At 39.1% G+C, this 25085-nt stretch overlaps 1 protein-coding gene and 1 non-coding gene across 3 annotated transcripts in view; one reads left to right on the top strand and one right to left on the bottom strand.

The window, feature by feature from the left end:
- Window positions 1–25085, bottom strand: part of LOC110458610 (adenine DNA glycosylase-like) — a 41581-nt gene that overhangs the window by 3794 nt on the left and 12702 nt on the right. Inside the window, exons 1-11 of one of the 2 annotated variants that reach the window (XM_021510392.1) lie at window positions 25012–25085; window positions 19597–19727; window positions 15417–15453; window positions 10286–10401; window positions 9664–9735; window positions 8181–8294; window positions 7350–7447; window positions 6407–6551; window positions 4490–4565; window positions 2298–2349; window positions 1747–1880 (exon numbers count right to left, since the gene is read on the bottom strand). In XM_021510392.1, the coding sequence (XP_021366067.1) occupies window positions 1747–1880; window positions 2298–2349; window positions 4490–4565; window positions 6407–6551; window positions 7350–7447; window positions 8181–8294; window positions 9664–9735; window positions 10286–10401; window positions 15417–15453; window positions 19597–19727; window positions 25012–25063 (1027 nt within the window). In that variant the 5' untranslated portion in view covers window positions 25064–25085. The remainder of the gene's footprint in view (window positions 1–1746; window positions 1881–2297; window positions 2350–4489; window positions 4566–6406; window positions 6552–7349; window positions 7448–8180; window positions 8295–9663; window positions 9736–10285; window positions 10402–15416; window positions 15454–19596; window positions 19728–25011) is intronic. The other variant, XM_021510399.1, reaches the window with a different exon arrangement.
- On the top strand, window positions 24596–24668 carry Trnaa-agc. The gene has a single exon. It is a non-coding gene; the product is annotated as a tRNA-Ala (tRNA).

Here is a 25085-nt window from a genome sequence, read left to right as displayed (position 1 = left end):
CCAAGGCCATCCTGGAAGCATATGTGCATTCATCTCTTTATACTCAGCAATTGTCTATATAGTTATAGGTCGGGGATCTCAACTGTTTCCAAGCTGTGACTAAGAAACTAGGTCCATAGGGGTTCGGTCAGACCCCAGGGTCTATTCTAATATCGTGACTGCATTTGTCTCTTTATGACCAGCATTTGTATATATAGTTTTGGGGTGGGGATCTCAACCGTTTTTAAGTTATGGCCCAAGGACTATGTTTCCAAGGTTGGGGCCAGACCCTAGGGCCATCCTGGAAGCAAATGTGCATTCTTCTCTTTATACTCAGCAATTGTATATGTGGTTATATGGTGGGGATCTCAACCATTTCCATGCAATAAACTCGTTTTGGACCCACCCCTTAGCCCGGGGGGGTCAGCCCCACCATTTGTACAATTTTGAATCCTGCCTCCCATGAATGCTTCCGACCAAATATGATCGATATCCAGTGCATAGTTCTACAGAAGTCGTTTATAGCAATGTAGCCAAATTGCCTCCTTTTGGCCCTGCCCTCAGCCCTCTGGGGGTCAGCCCCACCATTTGTGCAATTTTGAATCCCCACCACCTGGGGATGCTTCCAGTCTAATATGGTTGATATCCATCTCTTAGTTCCAGAGAAGAAGTCGGTTAAAGCAATATACCCTTTTTGGGCCCGCCCCTGAGCCCCCTGGGGGGTAAGCCCCACCATTTGTAAAATTTTAAATCCCTGCATCCCATGAATACTTTTGATTAAATATGATTGATATCCAGTGCATAGTTCTACAGAAGAAGTCGTTAGTAGAAATATAGCCAAATTACCCCTTTTTGGCCCCGCCCCTCAGCCCCCTGGGGGGGCCAGCCCCACCATTTGTACAATTTTGTACCAGGGTATGGCATTTTTAGCTCACCTGGTTCGAAGGACCAAGGTGAGCTAAAAATGGATCAAGTAGATCTTCAAAATAGTATTGTTTTTGTGCATAAAATACTAAACATACAATATACCTAGAAATTTCTATCCAGTTGTCCACCCCATCTAGTTCTAACCTTTACTTGGTCGCTGTACAATGAGGTACTGGTCCCTGTTGCCCTGTCCTCTCTGACACACGATACACTCAAAACACTATATATCCCCCCCCCCCCCCCCAGGTCTAGTTCTCCCCTTTACTTGGTCGCTGTACAATGAGGTACTGGTCCCTGTTGCCCTGTCCTCTCTGACACACTATACACACAAAACACTATATATCCCCCACCCCCACCCTGCCAGGTCTAGTTCTCACCTTTACTTGGTCGCTGTACAACGAGGTACTGGTCCCTGCCGTCCTGTCAACTCTGACACACGATACACACAAAACACTATATATTCCCCCCACCCCCACCCCGCCAGGTCTAGTTCCCACCTTTACTTGGTTGCTGTACAATGAGGTACTGGTCCCTGCCGTCCTGTCAACTCAGACACATGATACACACAAAACACTATATATTCCCCCCACCCCGCCAGGTCTAGTTCCCACCTTTACTTGGTTGCTGTACAATGAGGTACTGGTCCCTGCCGTCCTGTCAACTCTGACACACGATACACACAAAACACTATATATTCCCCCACCCCACCAGGTCTAGTTCTCACCTCTACTTGGTCGCTGTACAATGAGGTACTGGTCCCTGCCGTCCTGTCCTCTCTGACACACGATACACACAAAACACTATATATCCCCCCCCCACCCCGCCAGGTCTAGTTCTCACCTTTACTTGGTCGCTGTACAATGAGGTACTGGTCCCTGCCGTCCTGTCCTCTCTGACACACGATACACACATCTGTTCGCTCCTCTCTTGCTGCCTTCTTCTTTCCTTTCCTGGGATAATTTTCAACACCGTTGCTGAGAATGAAGAAAACATTTTGGACAAAGCTGAGCAATAGTTGAAGTACTTGGATCTTCTATTCACTGACTGATTTAAATGAATGAACGAAGTCCTTTGTTTTTTGTTCATTATTTGAAGTCAATGCACTGAAATTTTTTTTTGAAAATATTTGAGCATTTTACTTTCTCAGTTTCTGCAACTAGTTGTCATGAATTCAAAATCAAGAAAAGTAAATATTCTGACGATATTGCAAATGAAATATTTGTGTTTTAGTTAAAACATTTACGAAAAAAATGCACAAAATTACTTCCTAGAATCCTCATTAAACGAAAGAAGAAAGTTTTAATCTTCTATTAAATGTAACCCTGTACCAATCTTATTGTGCTTCCTTCGTCTCTTTTGTACAATCAATTTACATTTTGTATATATAATACCTTGGCTCCCATTTGTCCTCATCCTGGAAACACAGAGGGCAGCTGTCAGTCACTGACAAAAGAGGAATAAATCTTAAATATTCTGGTATTTACAAGTATATCAATATGCAACTATAAAAAAAATCAATTATATTATTTGTTGTCTTTAAAACCCTAGAATTATGCCTGAACCTGAACTAACTGAAGTTCAAAGTTTTGTAGGACAAACAATACACATTATATATGTAGGTCGGGATCAAACAATCTTTTTAACATTTTAAGTATTCAACAACTTCCAGTGCAGTGGACTGGATCATTCAACAACCTCAAAGTTTGGGGGTATTCAACAACTTCAAAGTGAATGGGGTAATCAACAACTTCAAAATGAGTAGGACCCCAAACTCTGTGGGGTATTCAACAACCTTAAAATCTGTGGGGTATTCAACAACTTCAAAGTTTGTATGGTATTCAACAACTTCAAAGTCTGTGGGGGTATTCAACAACTTCAAAATGAGTAGGATATTCAACAACTTTAAAGTCTGTGGGGTATTCAACAACTTCAAAGTTTGTATGGTATTCAACAACTTCAAAGTTTGTATGGAATTCAACAACTTCAAAGTGTGTGGGCATTCAACAACTTCAAAATGAGTGGGATATTCAACAACTTTAAAGTCGGTGGGGTATTCAACAACTTCAAAGTTTGTATGGTATTCAATAGCTTCAGAGTATGTAGGGTATTCAACAACTTCAAAGTCTATGGGGTATTCAACATTTTCAAAGTCTGTGGGGTATTCGGCAACTTTTAGTGAAATATTCCACAATTTTCAAGTAAGCATATTCTGCTGTACTTTTTGTTTACAAACATTCTTTAAGATTATAACTCTTTCAACAATGGTGTCAGGATTCCATGGTAACAACAGTACAAGCACCTACAACAGTACAGGTACCTACAACAGTACAGGTACCTACAACAGTACAGGCACCTACAACAGTACAGGTACCTACAACAGTACAGGTAACTACAAAAGTACAGGTACCCACAACAGTACAGGTACCTACAACAGTACAGGTACCTACAACAGTACAGATACCTACAACAGTACAGGTAACTACAAAAGTACAGGCACCTACAACAGTACAGGCACCTACAACAGTGCAGGCACCTACAATAGTACATGTACCTACAACAGTACAGATACCACAACAGTACAGGCACCTACAACAGTACAGGCACCTACAACAGTACAGGCACCTACAATAGTACAGGTACCTACAACAGTACATGTAACTACAACAGTACAGGCACCTACAACAGTACAGGCACCTACTACAACAGTACAGGCACCTACAATAGTACAGGTACCTACAACAGTCCATGTAACTACAACAGTACAGATACCTACAACAGTACAGGCACCTACAACAGTACAGGCACCTACAACAGTACAGGTACCTACAAAAGTACATGTACCTACAACAGTACATGTAACTACAACAGTACAGATACCTACAACAGTACAGGCACCTACAATAATACAGGTACCTACAACAGTACATGTACCTACAACAGTACAGGCACCTACAACAGTACAGGTAACTACAACAGTATATGTAACTACAACAGTACAGATACCTACAACAGTACAGATACCTACAACAGTACAGGTACCCACAACAGTACAGGTAACTATAACAGTACAGATACCTACAACAGTACAGGCACCTACAACAGTACAGGCACCTACAACAGTACAGGCACCTACAACAGTACAGGTACCTACAACAGTACAGGTACCTACAACAGTACAGGTAACTACAACACTATAGGTACCTACAACAGTACAGGTAACTACAACAGTACAGGTAACTACAACACTACAGGTACCTACAACAGTACAGATACCTACAACAGTACAGGCACCTACAGCAGTACAGGCACCTACAACAGTACAGGCACCTACAACAGTACAGGTACCTACAACAGTACAGGTACCTACAACAGTACAGGTAACTACAACACTATAGGTACCTACAACAGTACAGGTAACTACAACAGTACAGGTAACTACAATAGTACAGGTACCTACAACAATACAGATACCTACAACAGTACAGGTACCTACAACAGTACAGGTAACTACAACACTATAGGTACCTACAACAGTACAGGTAACTACAACAGTACAGGTAACTACAACACTACAGGTACCTACAACATTCGATGTCTGTAACAGCATTGTTGTTGTTGGTGAGAATCTTTTTTGCAGACTTCTGTTTTTCATTTTCTACCTGAAATGGAAATATAAATTCCAAGTACATATACTGAAATATTAATCTGAGTTGGTACTTAAGTTGTTGGGTGAATTTAGATACCGAGGCTCAAATGCTCATCAGTATGTTTCTGTTGTCTTTTGCGTGGACATAAATTCTGTTTTTTCCCCACTTAGTCTGTATGTATTTATTTCTTATTAATATTTAAGACTATATCATGCCTAAGGGATAGGGAAATTCCACCCGAGGGAGCGGGATTTTCAAATTTGGTAAAACCCCGAGTCGAAAAATCCTGAGGGTGTAATTTCCCTAGCCTACACCCTTAGGCATGAAAGAGTATTTTTCTCTCATTCCAATCACCAGGATAAGCTCAGAAACCATGAAAATGCGTTTGGACTGGCCACCATTTTGAAAATATCAATTTTCCCCCGGAGCTTTTTAGACGAAAATGAATTAGCCAGCCAGATTTAGTATATCCCATGTTTGCAAACAATGTTTACGCAGAAAAATTAATCACATCTTTATAATATGTACGGTACATATATGTAAACGTGAGACCCTAGGGTCATAAACCTTAAGACCCTTCCAGCTATGAAGAGTGTTTGATTCTACCATATCTGGGTCTTGAGAAGAAGATTTTTGAAATTTCAGTCAATTCGACCCTTTTTGGCCCCCCCCATCAGCCCCTGGGGGTCAATCAGGGCTCAAATGTGCATACTATCAAACTGCTACCTAATACTGATAATGCTAACCTAAATTCAATTACTTCCAAAGGAAATTAAACAAATGTTGGTCCAAAATGTGATTTCCCTATATAAACTATAGGAAAGTTTACCCCCTCCCCAGGGGGAAACGTGAGACCACAGGGTCAAGAAATTCACAATTTTGGTAAAGCACCTTAAGACTCTTCCATCTATGAAGAGTATTTGATTCTAGCATATCTGATCGCAATAGGTCACTTGAGACTTTGTCTCAGGTGACCTAATAAAAGGTTATAATTTCATCACGTCGTCTTTTCCGCATTGCGGCATCAGTGGGTTCCAAATTCGTGACATCGCGTCATTGTTGAGTCATTGTGACGTCACGTCACGTAAAATGGAGTGTAAGATAGAAATTTCCTACACCCCTTTCTTACCCTGGACAGCTCTATCTTACACCCCTTTCTTACCCTGGACAGCTCTATCTTAAACACAGGGAAATGAGAGAAAAGTCTTTCCTCATGTATAAATAAAATGTATTGTTCATGAATAACTTTATCAATAATGTAAATAATTATCACATAAAATAGAAGCAATCTACAGTATCGATACAGCATCAAATAATATCATAACAGAGAGCTTTTTCTTATAATTTTTTTCTTTTTTTGCAATTCTCTATTTGGCATTGACGGACCCACCACTTTGGAGTTTTGGTAGGGAGGAACAAATTCGTTTTTTCCCCCCATTAAAAAGAGAGATGCTTAATAATCAACAACTCCATGGTATTAAAGAAAGTGTTACTTTATTAACTTCTTTGATACAAGACACTAATACACTAACAAAGTACTACTCAGGTAAGTTAAAAACATAGCTGAAATTTCAGATGTTTTTTTTGTGCAACCTTTTTTGAGGTTGGCACATATAAAAGCCCCTGCTGTATATAGTCCATGCCTAACAAACTTACTTTTATCTTTGGCTTCACTGTGTAAAGAATTGAAGCTCAATTTACAGAGAATGATGTGATTATCTTTACACTCAGAGAGGTAGTTTATAATTAGATAGTAACTGCTCTACACATCCAATGATGCATATGTGATGTGGTAGATTTAAAGAGGAATACAGCATAGGAAGTAAATCTAGACATACAATGTATAGACTTACCTTAGAGTAAGCCAGACAGATTTCCCGTACTGGACAGCTGTCACAGGACGGTGACTTAGGGGTACAAACAGTGGCTCCTAATTCCATCATACCTTGATTGAAGTCACCCGGCCTCTCAGGATCCACAACACTGTTGGCATGGGACCTTCAGTATGAATAGGAAGACAAATAGTAAAACTTATTAATAATGCTGTCATGTGTTTAATACAAGATCACATAGTTAAGAACATATTTATTTTTTTCGTTTATTTGGCTTTTGTTTTAATATTTCATGTTCTGTTCAGAATATTTGGAGACTTCCTATCTAGGTATGTCTACAACTGGCCGTTTCTTTATTTACATGTCGGACACAAAGTTACTGCTGATATTCGGAGTTGGACCTGTGTTTTACAGTACACGGGTATTTGTTCTGCTCTATATTGCACAGCGAATTAGGCAGGTTACATGTTGCCAAGATTGGCACTTAATGTCAATTGTACTGTGTATTTCAGAATGACATTAAATACTATTTTTAGAAAAAACGCTGGAATTCAGCTACAAATGCCTGTAACATTACATGACAACTAATAGAATACTGACTTAACATTTCTGTGTTAAGAATTTATAGATTTAACATAGAGTAGACAACTAAATAAAAGTATGAATGTACAGTGCTCTACCAAATATACAACATATACAGTCAAAGTATTATGAGATATACAAAACAATGAATGGCCATGACTATATATGTAGTAGTGTACCAGGTCTGATTTCTGTTGGCAACACTCTACCATCCCAAGAGGTACTGGCGTACAACCTTTGGCAGCTGTAGATGACAGAGTATATGTGAACCGCCTTGGATAAATTGACACACTGATTGATTGACAAATCAGTGAAAACCTATAGTCCTGTCTGGTAGTACCACTGGGGGACTAATAAAGTACTAGTTTAGTACAATACTTACCATAGTTTTTCTTGTACTGCCTGACCCATGCTGTCTCCTCCCAGGATCCTCATCCGACATAACACTCGGATCACATTTCCATCCACAAGTCCTGTTACCTACAGGAAATATAACATGAATATTTACCAAGATGGAAAGTGTTGAACAACAGTTGTCTCGGTTTTAATTTAAGGTATTCTTCATAGAAGCTCAACTTGACCAGGCTTGTAGGTGTGCTACAGGGAGGTCTATGACATACTGTAGTATGAATTCAGTAGATCATTATTGTTACACACAATTTGTAGTTAGACCTAATTAGTTAAACAGGTAGTTACAAAATAGAAGAATAATAATCTGGGCATTGTACCAGTTTTGGGCAGTAGAAATTACAGTGACATAACATTTCCAATACTGAATTATACAGTTAAACCTCTTTATACCGTTACCGTGTGTCAAAAAATTTGGTATTATAAAGGTAATTTGTGAAATAGCAAAAGCGTAAGATAAAGGAATTTTCAATAAACCAATCACACTTCAATTAGCTGTGTCATAGGTCACTCTATGTAAAACCATAGGCAGCGCAAAACTGAAGTTTTGGCATAAAAAATGCAAAGGGGAAGTTTGTGGTAAGCAATTTGGCATTATGAAATGAGAGGCAATATACAGAGGTTTAATTTTACTATAAACATCAAAACCCTCAATTTTCCTTTTATATTGTTTAGGGACATTCAAATGTTGAAACACTGATAGTTACAGAGCACTACCATCTCATAATATACAGCAAAATGATTAACAGGTTTGGTTAAATAATGTAAGTAATCCTATAGATTCCTTTTGTGTTACCAGACTTACCTGATTGTAGGCTATTGAGGCTATGGCTCCAGCTGTGTATCGACCGACCCCTGGCAATAATTTCTGAAGGTCGTCTGCAGTTTTTGGCATCTCACCACCTAACTCCTCCACGACCTGAAAAAATTCAACCATATCCAAACTTAATAAGGTTCAGGCGAAAGTGGAACATAATACACCCGTCATACATTGAATGAGCAGTTGTCTGTATGGCTGTACATAAAGGGCCATAACTCTATAAATTACGGTTGGACAATGGTGGTTATCGAACTTGTCCATGCTATCATGACAATGAACCTTCCTATGAAGTTTCATGTTAATCCGTAGAAAAACTACTCGAGATATCGAGCAGACACTGCTTTGGCAAATGAAGAAAGGTCCATAACTCCATAAATTACAGCCAAATAATTATGGTTATTTAACTTGTCCGAGCTATTGTGGCAATGAACCTTCTTGTGAAGTTTGAAGTTAATCCATTGAAAACTACTGGAGATATAGAGCAGACACTGGTTGGGCAGTTAAATAAAGAGCCATAACTCTGTAAATTACTGTCCGATAATTGTGGTTGTCAAATTTATTCAAGCTATCATGGTAATGAACCTTTCTATGAAGTTTGAAGTTAATCCATTGAAAACTACTCCAGATATGAAGTGGACACTGTTTGGGTAAATGAGTAAAGGGCCATAACTCCATAAATTACGATCCGGTAATTACGGTTATCAAACTTGTCGGAGCTATCATGACAATGAACCTTAAATTCCTATGTAGTTTTAAGTTAATCCATTGAAAACTACACAAGATATCGAGTGGACACTGTTTCGGAAAGTGGATAAAGGGCCCTAACTCAGTCAGTTACTGTCGGATGTTGTTGGTTACAGCTTTTGAAATAGAGTTAAACTCCGCTAACTCAAATTTGTGGAGTCCACATCAATAGCTCCAGGAACAACATGGTATTCAACGAAACGAAGATTAGTTAGACACTATGTTTTGATCTGGTGGGAAGACAGAACACCTCAAGATCTGCTGGTGTGAAATGCAGATGTAACTACCTGTTTGACAAACATAAAGGAAAAATACGAAGGACCTTAGCAGTCGGGGATAAATCAAAGTTCGAGGAACCTAGGCTAATCAAGAAATGGCAGTGAGTGAGTAGTCAAAGGTTGTTTTGTATTTGAGAATCATTAATTCCGATTTCCCTCACATGAAGTCTTGAATAGCATATAAATCTTGCATTTTGTCAACAGTGCCTAGCTAAATGTAGCTTCAGCAACTTCATTCTCTGATAAAGAATGTCATTGCATCTGTCTATTTCTACATTTATATGTAAACATTCAAGTTTCCTTCTGTAGATTTGATGAAGTCACTAGACCATGCAATTAACATGCTTCTGAATATCAAAATCCTGTTGCATTGCGGCACAGGACCTCAGTTTATTTTGAATATTAACAAACACCTCCAAATCTTGATGTCTGGAGTTTTGCCCCACCTTTTTGGCCCCTTCATGGAGTCTGCGTCCTCTTGAGTAGTATCCTAGGCCTGACCATAACTCATTCACTTCCTGAAAAGAAATAGGGATTTTCTGGTTTCCAATAAGTCACAAAAATGACCCTCATAATTTCTAAATTTTCTTTTGTAAGTTTAATAAACTTTAATTCAACATTTATTTTTGAGATTTACCTATGATCTGATTAATTACAAGTAAAAATTTATGAATAATAACTTTGAAGAACACTTTTGTGATTTTTCAATTAATCTCATGTTCTAAAACGTTCAAAGATCGATAAACTGATTTCAGTTATTTACTGGTTTTGACTTAAATATTGTGAATAAATCATAATTCATGAAAACACATTTCAAACATTTTCATTTCTTAAAATGTTTTAGACAGTCAATGGAAACATTTGAGGTAGACATACAAACTTGTCCTATTTCCTAATCTTGTGGTTATTAAAGTTGTATAAAGAACAATCATAGTAGTATTTACATTAATTGGTGAAATGGTTAAAAATGAATTTTGGTAAAATTTGCAAAAATAACGATGACAATTACGGGTAGTGCCATGAAGTTCTTTGCGACATTTTATTTATCTAGTCTATACCCTTTCTTACCTCTAAGTCAACTTTGGCCAAGTCTTGGAGCTTCGGCCATTTCTCCATCCATTTGTTGTAATAGTTGATCACTGTGGCAACCTGAGTTTGCTGTAACATGACCTCTGACACCCAAACTGTTCAATACAGGAAATTTACCACAGCCATATAATTTACTGCAATGCTGCAGATAAGCTATTCATCATAATTTTAACACTTGGGCTTACAGGAACAGTTCTCTAAGTTTTATTCACATGAAAAGATAAGGTTAGTTTTATCTAATGTACATAAGAAGAGGTTTATTTTGTCCAATATATCTATGGTATATATGTAACGTTGGAAAATAAATTTCAAATCATTTGAAAGTTAGTAAATGTACATGAAACACAAAATTAAGTACTTCCCAATCACTTGTGGTTCATCTATTGAGCCCCGCCCCTCAGCACCCAGGAGGACAACACCCTCAGTTTATAAACTAGAATATGTCTGTAAGACATAAATGCCCCCGCTGCCATGTGAAATTGGTTTCAGTGTTCTATAAAAAGTTACATCCACTTTGATCTTGATACCCTGAAACATGCACACACACAAGGTACTACACTTAAAGTTGATTTTAATATTCATATGTTTTTTCTGTATGTTATTTGCCATCTCCATAACATTTTGAATGAAGTTGCTAAATGTTTAAATTGAATCAGTGGATGATTTTCTATATATTGCAACAGTGACCTTGGCCTTGACCTTGGAACCCTGAAATACAACAATGTCCGAAGTATACTCATACTTAACCTTTGCATAAAGTTTGAATGACCAAAATCCATGAAAGAATGAAGTTGCTAAGTGTTTAAATTGAATCAGGAAGATTTTCTATATATAGCAAGTGTGACATTGGCCTTGACCTTGGATCCCTGAAATACAACGATGTCCGAAGTATACTCATACTTGACCTTTGTATAAAGTTTGACCAAAATCTGTCAAAGAATGAAGTTGCTAAGTGTTTACATTGAATCGGGACGGGACGGACATGGGTAACACTAAATGCCCCCCCCCCCCCCCATTTTATGGCGGGGGCATAACAAAGTTAAGTCCCTTTGCCCAGGGTGCTCTAGGCAAAATTTTGATAAAACCCCTCCAATGGTAACAGAAGAAGTAGGATTTTAAAGATTTAAACCTCAAATTCCCATATTGGTCACCGCCCCTCTCAACCAAGAAGGGCCACACCCTCCATTTCTACAAAATTGAATCCCCTGTGCCCCAGGATGCTCCAGGCAAAATTAGGCAGAAATCCCTCCAATGGTACGAAAGAAGGATTTAAAATAATTAATCCTCAAATTTCTCTATTGGGTCTCGACCCTCTGCATCCAGATGGGCCACACCTTCCGTTTATACAAAATTGAGTCCCCCTTTGTCCAAGAATGCTCCAGGAAAAATTTAGATAAAACTCCTCCAATGAAACAGAAGAAGGATTTTAGATTGGGCCCCGCCTAGACAGGTGCATGACTTGAACTTTGACACTCGCTGTAATTTTCAAGTACAGGCCTCTGTAGGTTCACTCCTTAACATTTCACATGTTCTCTTATTTCACTCCATTTGTGATGAGCCGAGCAGGCCTGTGTTTAAAGATCATGTATTTAACATGTAGTTAACATGTTAATGCTAGCTTGGGACCGTGGTGAAAATCAAACAATAGCACCGATAAGGTGGACATGAAAAGAGTACTCGTATGTGATGGTTAAAATAGATCTGGTGGAATCCATTTAGTCAAAATGTTTCAGCCTATTAAAATGTAACAGCAACTATTCAAGCCGCTGATAACAATATTCATCTAGTCTGGTTACCAGATGGTCTAGTAGAATGGAAGTTGAGAAGTTAATTACAAGGACACAGATGTCGCTACTGTAGTTTCTACAATTCGTTAAGCAAATTAAACTTGGATCCCCTAGACATCTGTGTTACCCAAGGTATGTGTCAACAAGAGGCCCAGAGGGCCTGTATCGCTAACCTTGAAATGTTAGCAAAATTGAAGTTGAAATAGCCAGATATTGCTGTACATGTATTACATGGCAAGTCAGGGATTATATTTATATGTAATTAGACAAAATCCTGTCATTCCTACAGGAAATGGAGGATTTCGAAGAATTTGCTTTGTTTCCACAATTAGGCCCCACCCCTCTGCCCCCAGGGCGGTCAGACCCACCGTTGATACAAAATTAGTTTTCCTTCAACCAAGGATACTTTAGACCAAATATGGACATAATCCTGTCATTCCTACAGAAAAAGAAGGATTTTAAAGCTATTTTTTCTATTTTCCCTATTTGGCCCCGCCCCTCTGCCCCAGGGGGTTAAAACCCACAGTTTTTTCAAAATTGGTTCCCCTTCACCTAAGGGTGCTTCATCCCAAATTTGGACAAAATCCTCTCATTCCTAAAAAGGAAAAGAAGTGTTTTGAAGAATTTGCTATGTTTCCACTATTGGGTCCCACCCCTCTGCCCCAGGGGGTCGGACCCAACGTTTATACAAAATATAGTTCCCTTCACCAAAGAATGCTTTAGACCAAATATGGACAAAATCCTGTCAATCCTTCAGAAGAAGAAGAATTCTAAAGAATTTGCTAAATACCTTCATCTCAACGGAAAAAAGGATATTAAAGCTATTCCTCTATATCCATTATTGGGCCCGCCTCTCTGCCCCCAAGGGGGTCAGGCCAACTGTTTATACAATGTTGGTTCCCCTTCACCAAAGGGTGTTTCATACCTAATTTGGACAAAATCCTGTCGTTCCTACAGAAAGGGAAGGATTTTGAAGAATTTGCTCTATTTCCCCTATTGAGCCCTGCCACTATGCCCCTTTGTTTATACAAAGTTGAGTCCCCTTGGCCCAAGGATGCTCCAGACTAAATAAGGATAAAATCTCTTAATCCCTACAGTAGAAGAAGGATTTTAAAGGTTTTACTTCTATTCCCCCTATTTGGCCCCGCCCCTCTGCCTCCAGGGGGGCAACATCCACCGGTTATACAAAATTGTGTCCCCTTGGGCCAAGGATGCTCCAGACTAAATTAGGATAAAATCCCTTAATCCCTACAACTAGATTAGAGGCGAATAAGTAGTGGGACAACTTCATAAAAGGTGGCTGAGTAGTGAAACACAAGATTTGTGGTTAATGGATACTGGGACAACCTGATAAGTGGTGGCTGGGCAGTGGGACAACAAGATTAGTGGTGGCTTGGTAGTGGGACAACTAGATTAGTGGAGGCTTGGTAGTGGGACAACTTGATTAGTAGTGGCTGGGTGTAGTTGGACAACTAGATTAGTGGTGGCTTGGTAGTGGGACAAATAGATTAGTGGTGGCTTGGTAGTGGGACAAATAGATTAGTGGTGGCTTGGTAGTGGGACAACTAGATTAGTTGTGGCTTGGTAGTTTGACAACTAGATTAGTGGTGGCATGGTTGTGGGACAACTAGATTAGTTGTGGCTTGGTAGTGGGACAACTTGATTAGTGGAGGCTTGGTAGTGGGACAACTAGATTAGTGGTGGCTGGGTAGTGGGACAAATAGATTAGTGGTGGCTTGGTAGTGGGACAACTAGATTAGTAGTGGCTGGGTGTAGTTGGACAACTAGATTAGTGGTGGCTTGGTAGTGGGACAACTAGATTAGTTGTGGCTTGGTAGTGGGACACCTTGATTAGTGGAGGCTTGGTAGTGGGACAACTAGATTAGTGGTGGCTGGCTAGTGGGACAAATAGATTAGTGGTGGCTTGGTAGTGGGACAACTAGATTATTGGTGGCTGGGTAGTGGGACAAATAGATTAGTGGTGGTATGGTAGTGGGACAAATAGATTAGTGGTGGCTGGGTGTAGTTGGACAACTGGATTAGTGGTTGCTGGGTAGTGGGACAAATAGATTAGTGGTGGTTTGGTAGTGGGACAAATAGATTAGTCGTGGCTGGGTGTAGTGGGACAACTGGATTAGTGGTTGCTGGGTAGTGGGACAAATAGATTAGTGGTGGTATGGTAGTGGGACAAATAGATTAGTGGTGGCTGGGGGTAGTTGGACAACTGGAGTAGTGGTTGCTGGGTAGTGGGACAAATAGATTAGTGGTGGTTTGGTAGTGAGACAAATAGATTAGTGGTGGCTGGGTGTAGTTGGACCACTGGATTAGTGGTTGCTGGGTAGTGGGACAAATAGATTAGTGGTGGTATGGTAGTGGGACAAATAGATTAGTGGTGGCTGGGTAGTGGGACAACTAGATTAGGGGTGGTTTGGTAGTGGGACAACTAGATTAGTGGTTTCTGGGTAGTGGGACAACTAGATTAGTGGTGGCTTGGTAGTGGAACAAAAAGATTAGTGGTGGCTTGGTAAAGTGGGACAACTGGATTAGTGGTTGCTTGGTAGTGGGACAAATAGATTAGTGGTGGTTTGGTAGTGGGCAACTAGATTAGTGGTGGCTGGGTAGTGGGACAACTAGATTAGGGGTGGTTTGGTAGTGGGACAACTAGATTAGTGGTGGCTGGGTAGTGGGACAAATAGATTAGTGGTGGCTGGGTGTAGTTGGACAACTGGATTAGTGGTTGCTGGGTAGTGGGACAAATAGAATAGTGGTGGTTTGGTAGTGGGACAAATAGATTAGTGGTGGCTTGGTAGTGGGACAACAAGATTAGTGGTGGCTGGGTATAGTGGGACAACTAGATTAGTGGTGGGTTGGTAGTGGGACAACTAGATTAGTGGTTGCTGGGTAGTGGGACAACTAGATTAGTGGTGGCTTGGTAGTGGGACAACTAGATTAGTTGTGGCTTGGTAGTTTGACAACTAGATTAGTGGTGGCTGGGTATAGTGGGACAAATAGATTAGTGGTGGCTTGGTAGTGGGACAACTAGATTAGTGGTGGCTGAGTACTGGGACAACCATGTTGGTGCATGTGGTAGCTGGAGTGAATAAACAACACTTGACAAATATTTGCTCTTCACATGTTCAACCCAGTTTTATCCTTCATAATGGAAATAGACTATTTCTATTTTGATGGGTTAATTGATTACCGACTCTTATAGTAGGGTTTTCACTATCATGATAAATTTACCCTCATTACAGAGACAAAAATGGCTTACATTTGACAATTATTTCATTAGTCAGAATCAAACAATGTGTGGAATTACTTACCAGCATAGGCACGTTGGTTTATATCTGGGTTGAGAGCCTGTTAGACAGAAACAAGTACCCAATTCAGTAATTACATAAAATATGTATGACCATTTTTATAACCCATCTATGCTACAGAAAAAGTGAATATTTCAATATAACAATTGATTCATGCATCTAACTGACCAATCAGAACTTTTGACTGACCATAAACTTCTTAATCTGGATTTAAGGTAGCGATCAGATGACTTCTGAGACTCAAACAAGTAGGTTTCTTCTTGACTTGCATTGGGGACATTGAGTATTTCTCCTAGATACAATAAGGCCAAATACAAATATAGCTGTGTTTCCTGTTTCCCCGACAGACCCTGTTTTTTCATGCCGACCCTAATACTTTTTTTGTTTTTGTTTACAGTCACTGTTATGGATTTATAAGCCGTTTTTATTTATTTATATAAATTGTTCAGAGTGTACACATAATTTGCTATGCATTTTTATCAGCTTTGGCTCTGGTCAGTGTCATAGCTTTATTTGAAGATAGTAGCTGAGGAGCCGTATCTAATTGTGCTGATATAGGCTGGGATCTGTAGATTATAGGGTGACCCTCTGGTCTAGGTCGGGGGAGTCCAGTCTGTGATGTCAGTGTTTGTGCCTCCAGCTGGTGCTGACCGCTGGAGTCAAATTTACCAGTTTAACCTAGTCGTAGAGGGGTACAATTTTAGCAGGATTTCAGCAGCATCAACAATTTTAATGTATCAGGATTTTGCTAAGGGACAGATAGTAAGGTGGTTCAGCTTAGGGAGTCAAAGAAGGAGAAGAGAGTTGGGTTGGGGAGTTGAGTTAAGGAGTCTTGAGGAAGGAGGTTGAGCTACCGAGACCAAGTTGAGAGGTCTAGAGATATAGAGGATAGTAAGAAAGTAAGGGTTAAATAGAGAATTAGGAGTTAGTAATAATGGTAGTTTTAACTGTATAGTTTGTAGATCTGTGTAGTCTTGCAGTTTATAGTTGGAGGAAAGTTTGGGGGGGGGGGGGGGGGGGGGGGGGGGGGAGAGATTGAGTTCACAAGGGTGAAGAATGTTTATTTTATGACAGATTAAAAAAGTTGTGTTGTAAATATATGTATAGTGTAAATATAAATGTACTTATTTTGTTGTTCAATTAATTTGAACTGGTGGCAGTGGAAATTGAGAACAGAAAGTATCAGTAATACAAAAGAATGTAACACTGGTGACCATCAGTGGACTTTGGATTACTAAAAGCTATCGTGTCCAGCAGTAGGGATAACACTGGTGGCAGCACTACTGTTAATTACTTTGGTTATTCCATAAACATTTAGGGGGGTCAAATAATAATTTACTTCACTGTGTTATTTGGGCCTGCTCAACACAATAACTAGGAATGCAGGGATTTTTATATTTGTGTTTATTTGGTGCCATTCATACTTTATTAAAACAATAACATATTTTTAACATTCAAATAGGTGATCAGGTGATTTCCTTCACCATAAAAAAGTCAAAAAATTAAATAAAATGTTTTTCCTACCTACATGTACCTACCCTATTTTTTTTGGAGCCCAAACAGGAAACACACATATATTTTTATTTGGCCTAACTAGTTCATGCTACATCTACATGTATTATCTGGTTATTTTTGGACCTACTGGTGCAAGACTGAATTTGTGTGAAATATTTAAAGGGACATCATGGCGAAGCATATAAGTGAGTCCCCTTATGAAAAATAACTGTCGGATTCGGCTAATATATATTCATAACAAGAGGCCCAATGGGCCTGAATCGCTCTCCTGGTATTAATCTCACACTTGTAATCTTAAAAGTGGACTAAAATACAGCTACAGGCAGAATATCAGTGTTTGATTCATAAGAACCTTTTAAAAGATTTAAATATATGACGCCTGTGACCTTGAATGTCGAACAAGAACATTAGGCTGAACAGAGTTTATAGTCTTCCAACCCAGCATGCTTTTGGCAAAATATCATAACCCTGGACCTATTGGTTATACAGAACAAGTCGTTTAAAGATTTAAACATATATTGACCACTGTGACCTTGAATATGGGCGAAGGTCATTCATTTTGACAAAATTGGTAGCCATTCATCCCAGCCTGTTAATGACCAAATATCATCACCCTTGGCCTTTAGCTAATTTAGAAGAAGTCGTTTAAAGGTTTTAAACATATTTGACCCCTGTGACCTTGAATATATGTAAAGGTCATTCATTTGAACAAACTTGATATACCTTCATCCCAGCATGCTACTGGCCAAATATCATTATCCTAAGCCTCTTGGTTATTCAGAAGAAGTTGTTTAAAGGTTTTAAACATATTTGACCCCTGTGACCTTGAATATAAGTAAAGGTCATTCATTTGAACAAACTTGGTAGCCCTTCATTCTAGCATGTTACTGGCCAAATATCATTAGCCTTGGCCTCTTAGTTATTCAGAAGAAGTTGTTTAAAGTTTTTAACATATTTGACCCCTGTGGCCTTGAAAATAGGTGAAGGTCATTTATTTGAACAAACTCGGTAGCCCTTCATCCTAGTTTGCTTCTGGCCAAATATCATTACCCTAGGCTTTTTGGTAATTAAGAAGAAGTTGTTTAAAGTAAAATATTGACACCAGACGCCATACGACGGAAGGATGGACGACGGATGCTGCACCATAGCATAATGAATTATTTTTATTTTTATTATCAGGATTTCTACCTGTCTGACCAAAGTTTTGTTCAAGGGTTTCTCTCTACTAGCGCATGCGCATAGCACATCATTTCATTGTTAACAAAATGACTGGCCGTGGGAAGTTAGTGAGCGAAAATCATTACCGTGTCAGCTTCGAAGCGAAAGGTTGCCAAATGGTCAAAAGATAGCGCAAGGTTTACGTCATGGAAGCATTATTGCAGGTGGGAAGTATTCAAAGGAGAAAACTGCCCTAGCAGTTAGTACAGTGCATGTATTCTTCTGGAAAGCCGGTATAAGGCTAAAATGCTAAAAATATATTAACCTCGCTAGTATCTTTGTCTAAGTTGGGACATATATGAATTTATCTTGTTATGTTAATGGGCATGTATCGGAGAGAGTTTACTCTGCGTCTCTATATACAGTTGTTTATGCGAAAGGAAGGGAAAAATGACTGGTTAGTTTGATTTTGCTATGGGGCCCTCCAAGGGATGTGGGTGTGCTACAGATAACTATGGCTCCTGTTTCGGACAAGAGGAATTGATTAAAGAAAAGTTGTATCAACATAACAAAAGGGTCCATTGACAAGAATGTTTTAATCTCTGTAAAGTATTGAAAACATACAATTATCAAGTATCTCAACACGTTCCATATCTGACACATACTCTACATGTACACGTAGTGGTTTTGCCAGAAATGTTTATTGTGTACGATGGCTAATATGACTTACTAAGTGTTAATGTATGAAGACAGTGAAAGTGGGAAAGAGAGTATACATGAATTGAATATATATATATATATATGCATGGTCTAGAAAAATGTGGCAAAAGACATAGAGTTGTAATAAAAAAAATCACAAACATTTCTCTCTTTTTTATACTTGTCAATGCACTTTATGAAAACATTTGATAAAAGGATATTCATCTCGCGAGTATTTCTCTTTACAAAAAGGTTGTCCCGTGGTTTAGGGAAGGTGTTCAGCCTCATATTCATTTGTACCGGTCACATTCCGGACAATAGATATTTCCTGGTGTCTATAAATAATGCTGAGATGCCAACAAATATTTCTACATTTAAATTTTGAATATTGCCATGTGTATAATTAACTTCTGATGATGAATAATTACTGCTAAGAGGATTCAATAAGTTTCAACATGGACTTGAAAATCATATTATTTGGTTTCGTAGTGCAGTAAGAAGTTGCAGTTGCCTGACAGCCCCTCACTTGGGGCCCCTTTGGAAACTTTGCATTTCAGTAAGACCACCCGTGTTAACTGCCTTGCTTCAAACCCGTCACATGACGTTATTGGGACTATTATTTTTAACAGGGCTTTCCCGAACAATTCTAGTGGTCAAACTTGACATTTGGAATGAACTATTAATAAGGGGATAACAAGGTTACATAAGTGGAAGCCTGCATGCAACACATACATTCATTAAAAAAAATATGGCTCTTCACGTGATGTCCCTTTAAGACATCACAGTGAATGGTTTTGTTTAGTTGACTGACCTGTTTTCTCCATGGGAGATCACGTTTCTTTTCATCATACCACTCAAGCAGCAAGGATCTGAACTTAACCTTTTCAGCCTCAGAGAAATTGTGAATAGATTGGGAACCATTTCCAATATTGCTTTTCTTTTCTACAAATTTGAACATGAAATATCATCAGTAAACATGGAGGTTTTCAAAAACATTCGATCATAATCAGATTTAAGGCAAGATAAAAAAAATAGTAATGTAATCAACATACCTATATTTGGAATGTTATATTTTGTTCAAATAACTTGTTTATCTATATATATTGATTTTCACACTAACTGTCACAGCAATTTTGCATAATACAACCTAAGTCTCACGGTTACAGGAAGGTAGCATCTATAACCTTACACTTGTAAGTGTCTTATACACACCAGTGAGGTAGCATCTATAACCTTACACTTGTAAGTGTCTGGTACACACCAGTAAGGTAGCATCTATAACCTTACACTTGTAAGTGTCTGGTACACACCAGTAAGGTAGCATCTATAACCTTACACTTGTAAGTGTCTGGTACACACCAGTAAGGTAGCATCTATAACCTTACACTTGTAAGTGTCTGGTACACACCAGTAAGGTAGCATCTATAACCTTACACTTGTAAGTGTCTGGTACACACCAGTAAGGTAGCATCTATAACCTTACACTTGTAAGTGTCTGGTACACACCAGTAAGGTAGCATCTATAACCTTACACTTGTAAGTGTCTGGTACACACCAGTAAGGTAGCATCTATAACCTTACACTTGTAAGTGTCTGGTACACACCAGTAAGGTAGCATCTATAACCTTACACTTGTAAGTGTCTGGTACACACCAGTAAGGTAGCATCTATAACCTTACACTTGTAAGTGTCTGGTACACACCAGTAAGGTAGCATCTATAACCTTACACTTGTAAGTGTCTGGTACACACCAGTAAGGTAGCATCTATAACCTTACACTTGTAAGTGTCTGGTACACACCAGTAAGGTAGCATCTATAACCTTACACTTGTAAGTGTCTGGTACACACCAGTAAGGTAGCATCTATAACCTTACACTTGTAAGTGTCTGGTACACACCAGTAAGGTAGCATCTATAACCTTACACTTGTAAGTGTCTGGTACACACCAGTAAGGTAGCATCTATAACCTTACACTTGTAAGTGTCTGGTACACACCAGTAAGGTAGCATCTATAACCTTACACTTGTAAGTGTCTGGTACACACCAGTAAGGTAGCATCTATAACCTTACACTTGTAAGTGTCTGGTACACACCAGTAAGGTAGCATCTATAACCTTACACTTGTAAGTGTCTGGTACACACCAGTAAGGTAGCATCTATAACCTTACACTTGTAAGTGTCTGGTACACACCAGTAAGGTAGCATCTATAACCTTACACTTGTAAGTGTCTGGTACACACCAGTAAGGTAGCATCTATAACCTTACACTTGTAAGTGTCTGGTACACACCAGTAAGGTAGCATCTATAACCTTACACTTGTAAGTGTCTGGTACACACCAGTAAGGTAGCATCTATAACCTTACACTTGTAAGTGTCTGGTACACACCAGTAAGGTAGCATCTATAACCTTACACTTGTAAGTGTCTGGTACACACCAGTAAGGTAGCATCTATAACCTTACACTTGTAAGTGTCTGGTACACACCAGTAAGGTAGCATCTATAACCTTACACTTGTAAGTGTCTGGTACACACCAGTAAGGTAGCATCTATAACCTTACACTTGTAAGTGTCTGGTACACACCAGTAAGGTAGCATCTATAACCTTACACTTGTAAGTGTCTGGTACACACCAGTAAGGTAGCATCTATAACCTTACACTTGTAAGTGTCTGGTACACACCAGTAAGGTAGCATCTATAACCTTACACTTGTAAGTGTCTGGTACACACCAGTAAGGTAGCATCTATAACCTTACACTTGTAAGTGTCTGGTACACACCAGTAAGGTAGCATCTATAACCTTACACTTGTAAGTGTCTGGTACACACCAGTAAGGTAGCATCTATAACCTTACACTTGTAAGTGTCTGGTACACACCAGTAAGGTAGCATCTATAACCTTACACTTGTAAGTGTCTGGTACACACCAGTAAGGTAGCATCTATAACCTTACACTTGTAAGTGTCTGGTACACACCAGTAAGGTAGCATCTATAACCTTACACTTGTAAGTGTCTGGTACACACCAGTAAGGTAGCAATAACCTTACACTTGTAAGTGTACACACCACTAAGGGAGCATCTATAACCTTACACTTGTAAGTGTCTTGTACACACCAGTAAGGTAGCATCTATAACCTTACACTTGTAAGTGTCTGGTACACACCAGTAAGGTAGTATCTATAACCTTACACTTGTAAGTATCTGGTACACACCAGTAAGGTAGCATCTATAACCTTACACTTGTAAGTGTACACACCAGTAAGGTAGCATCTATAACCTTACATTTGTAAGTGTCTGGTACACACCAGTAAGGTAGCATACATCATTAAGTCTAATAGTTCAGCATCAACAGTAATTAAAGTCCACAGTAATGTTACTGAAAAAACATTAATAAACATTCAATATATGTAGTGGAACTGGACCTGGTCGATCGTTGGGGACCAGATAGCTCAATTGGTAGAGCGTCCGTCGACCACCCAATCCAAAAACATACCATCCTTTGAGAAAGACAATGGAGAAGAGAGGATGATATACTGTCTTAATGACACTCTATCAGCTTTATCCGGAAGCAAAGGTGAAGAAACCAATGTCAAACAAGTATAGGATTATTGTTTTAGCAATTTTAACAATTTTAACAATAACATCACCAACAAAACAAACCTCAAGATATTTTATAGCAACGTAGACACTTTGACAACCAACAAAAAGATATTACTAGAAGAACATATCTGCTCTCACTCGCCAGACATCATATGCTTAACCGACGTCCTACCAAAATATGCATGTACCGAAACAGCCCTACAAGTGTACACACTAAATCAGTATGATTTGTTTTTTGGCCCAACCAACAATAGAGGGGTAGCAATATACTGTAAAAAAGGTATCACTACCAATGAAGTGAAATTACAGGTGAACTGCTCAGAATATGTGGCATGTACTATCAAACTTAAAGGAAACGACACCTTACTACTATGCTGTATCTATAGAAGTCCAAACAGTACAGAAACCAACAACAAACAAGAGGCCCATGGGCCTTAACGGTCACCTGATATATTTATACAGAGAGTTGATTTTGTTTTTAACATGTACAGAAATATTATTCAAAGTTACAAAAAACAATAAAACCACCTTATTCAATATCTAGCATACAGATATTAGACTAAAAAGTATTTCAAACTAGCACCTCTGATTCTAAACAAGGAAAATGAAGAAATTTTAGCACACTGACTCCTTTGCGCCCCACCCTACAGCCCTTGGGGGTAGGGCTGGCTCAAAATTTTCAAAGTATCAAACTGTCAACTCAAGGTTATAATTCCAATCGAGTTATTAACATGTAATATTCAAAGTATCATTTGCCATTATAAACCATAATAAATTTTGCCGCCCCCCCCTTCCTTTCCCAGGGGGAAACATGATACCCTAGGGTCATGAAATTCACAATTTTGGTAAAGCACCTTAAGACCCTTCCTTCTATGAAGAGTATTTGATTCTACCATATCTGGGTCTTGAGAAGAAGATTTTTGAAATTTCAGTCAATTCAACCCTTTTTGGCCCCACCTATCAGCCCCGGGGGTCAGTCAGGGCTGATATGTGCATACTATCAAACTGCTACCTAATACTGATAATGCTAACCGAAATTGAATTACTTCCAATGGAAATTAAACAAATGTTGGTCCAAAATGTGATTTCCCTATATAAACTATAGTAAAGTTTACCCCCTCCCCAGGGGAAAACGTGAGACCCCAGGGTCAAGAAATTCACAATTTTGGTAAAGCACCTTAAGACCCTTCCATCTATGAAGAGTATTTGATTCTACCATATCTGGGTCTTGAGAAGAAGATTTTTGAAATTTTAGTCAATTTGACCCTTTTTGGCCCCGCCCCTCAGGCCCCTGGGGGCTTGAGACTAAACCGGCAACTGTTTTTGTTGACCTTTGTCCATGGAAGGTTCCTGCAAAATTTCATTGAAATTGGTTCAGTGGTTTTGGAGAAGAAGTCGAAAATGTAAATTGTTTACGGACGCACGACGGACGACGACGGACAAAAGGCAATCGCAATAGGTCACTTGAGACTTTGTCTCAGGTGACCTAAAAAGTCAATGAAGTTCTGCTTAATATTGGAAACCATCATGCCACACACATTCTGGTAGTTGCATGGTGACTTCAACTACAAAGAAATCGATTGGGAGAACAAGACTACTACAATAGGCGACAACCACCCAGCCAGCAAGTTTTTAGAAACTACCATGGACAACTATTGGTACCAACATGTTAATGAGCCTACAAGATATCGTGACAAGCAAACCCCATCGACTCTAGACTTAATATTCACTAACGAAGAGAATATGGTTAACAACCTGCAGTACAAGGAGAGTCTCGGAAAAAGTGACCATGTTATTTTAACATTTGATTATGTTTGTTACCTAAACATCCCAAGCGGACAGACAACAAAAACTAATAGGAAGAACTTTTACAAAGGTGATTATCCCACTATCAAGAATGAAATCCTGAAGCTTGACCTGACAGACATTGAACATAAACAGGATGTGAACTAGTTTTCAACGATGCCACATCAGCAAATGAGCAGCAAATCAGAGTTCAGAAGGTCCCGGGTTCATGCATTTTTCCTCTCCTGTTACAGTGGCCCCCTGTAACCAACCCTTGTTTCAAGCTCTTGGTGTATGCTTGGCAAGGGGATACCTGAACCTGGATTGTAAATGTCATAAGTTGTACGTGTCTTTGGGGGCGAAGACTTATAAATAGAAGGGAGGAATGTAGATCTAGACGAACTGGACTGGGTTGATCTTCGGCGACCAGATAGCTCAATTGGTAGAGCGTCCGGCTAGCGTTCGGATGGTCCCGGGTTCAAACCCTGGTCTGGTCGTGTATTTTCCCTCTCCCGTTACATAACCAATGATAGGGTTCCTGCTTTATAATCAAATAGGTCTGGGAATCGATTTCAACGGCATACATTTTTTGTAAAAGAGAAAATTACTATAAATTTATTTCTGATACTGACAGTGACCTTACGTGAACTCACCTAGCTAGCTGACTTTGTGCTACAAAGTATGACTATATTTTATCAGTATATGTAGTACTTAATGTACACATTTTACAGCATCCGAATTCAATAAAATAAATGAATCAAAATGCATGACAGTTATACAGCGATATTGGACATTCATACATTAACCAATTACATCGAAATCAAATTTCTATTTTCTCACCAATTGGGGAGGCTTTCAGCTTTCTTTTAGACATCTTCAGCATTGATTTCATAACTCATAACCGCGGGAAATAG

Source organism: Mizuhopecten yessoensis, unplaced genomic scaffold (genome assembly GCF_002113885.1).
Source record: "Mizuhopecten yessoensis strain PY_sf001 unplaced genomic scaffold, ASM211388v2 scaffold1255, whole genome shotgun sequence".
Classification (NCBI taxonomy): Eukaryota; Metazoa; Mollusca; class Bivalvia; order Pectinida; family Pectinidae; genus Mizuhopecten; species Mizuhopecten yessoensis.
This window is presented reverse-complemented; position numbering and strand designations above follow the sequence as displayed.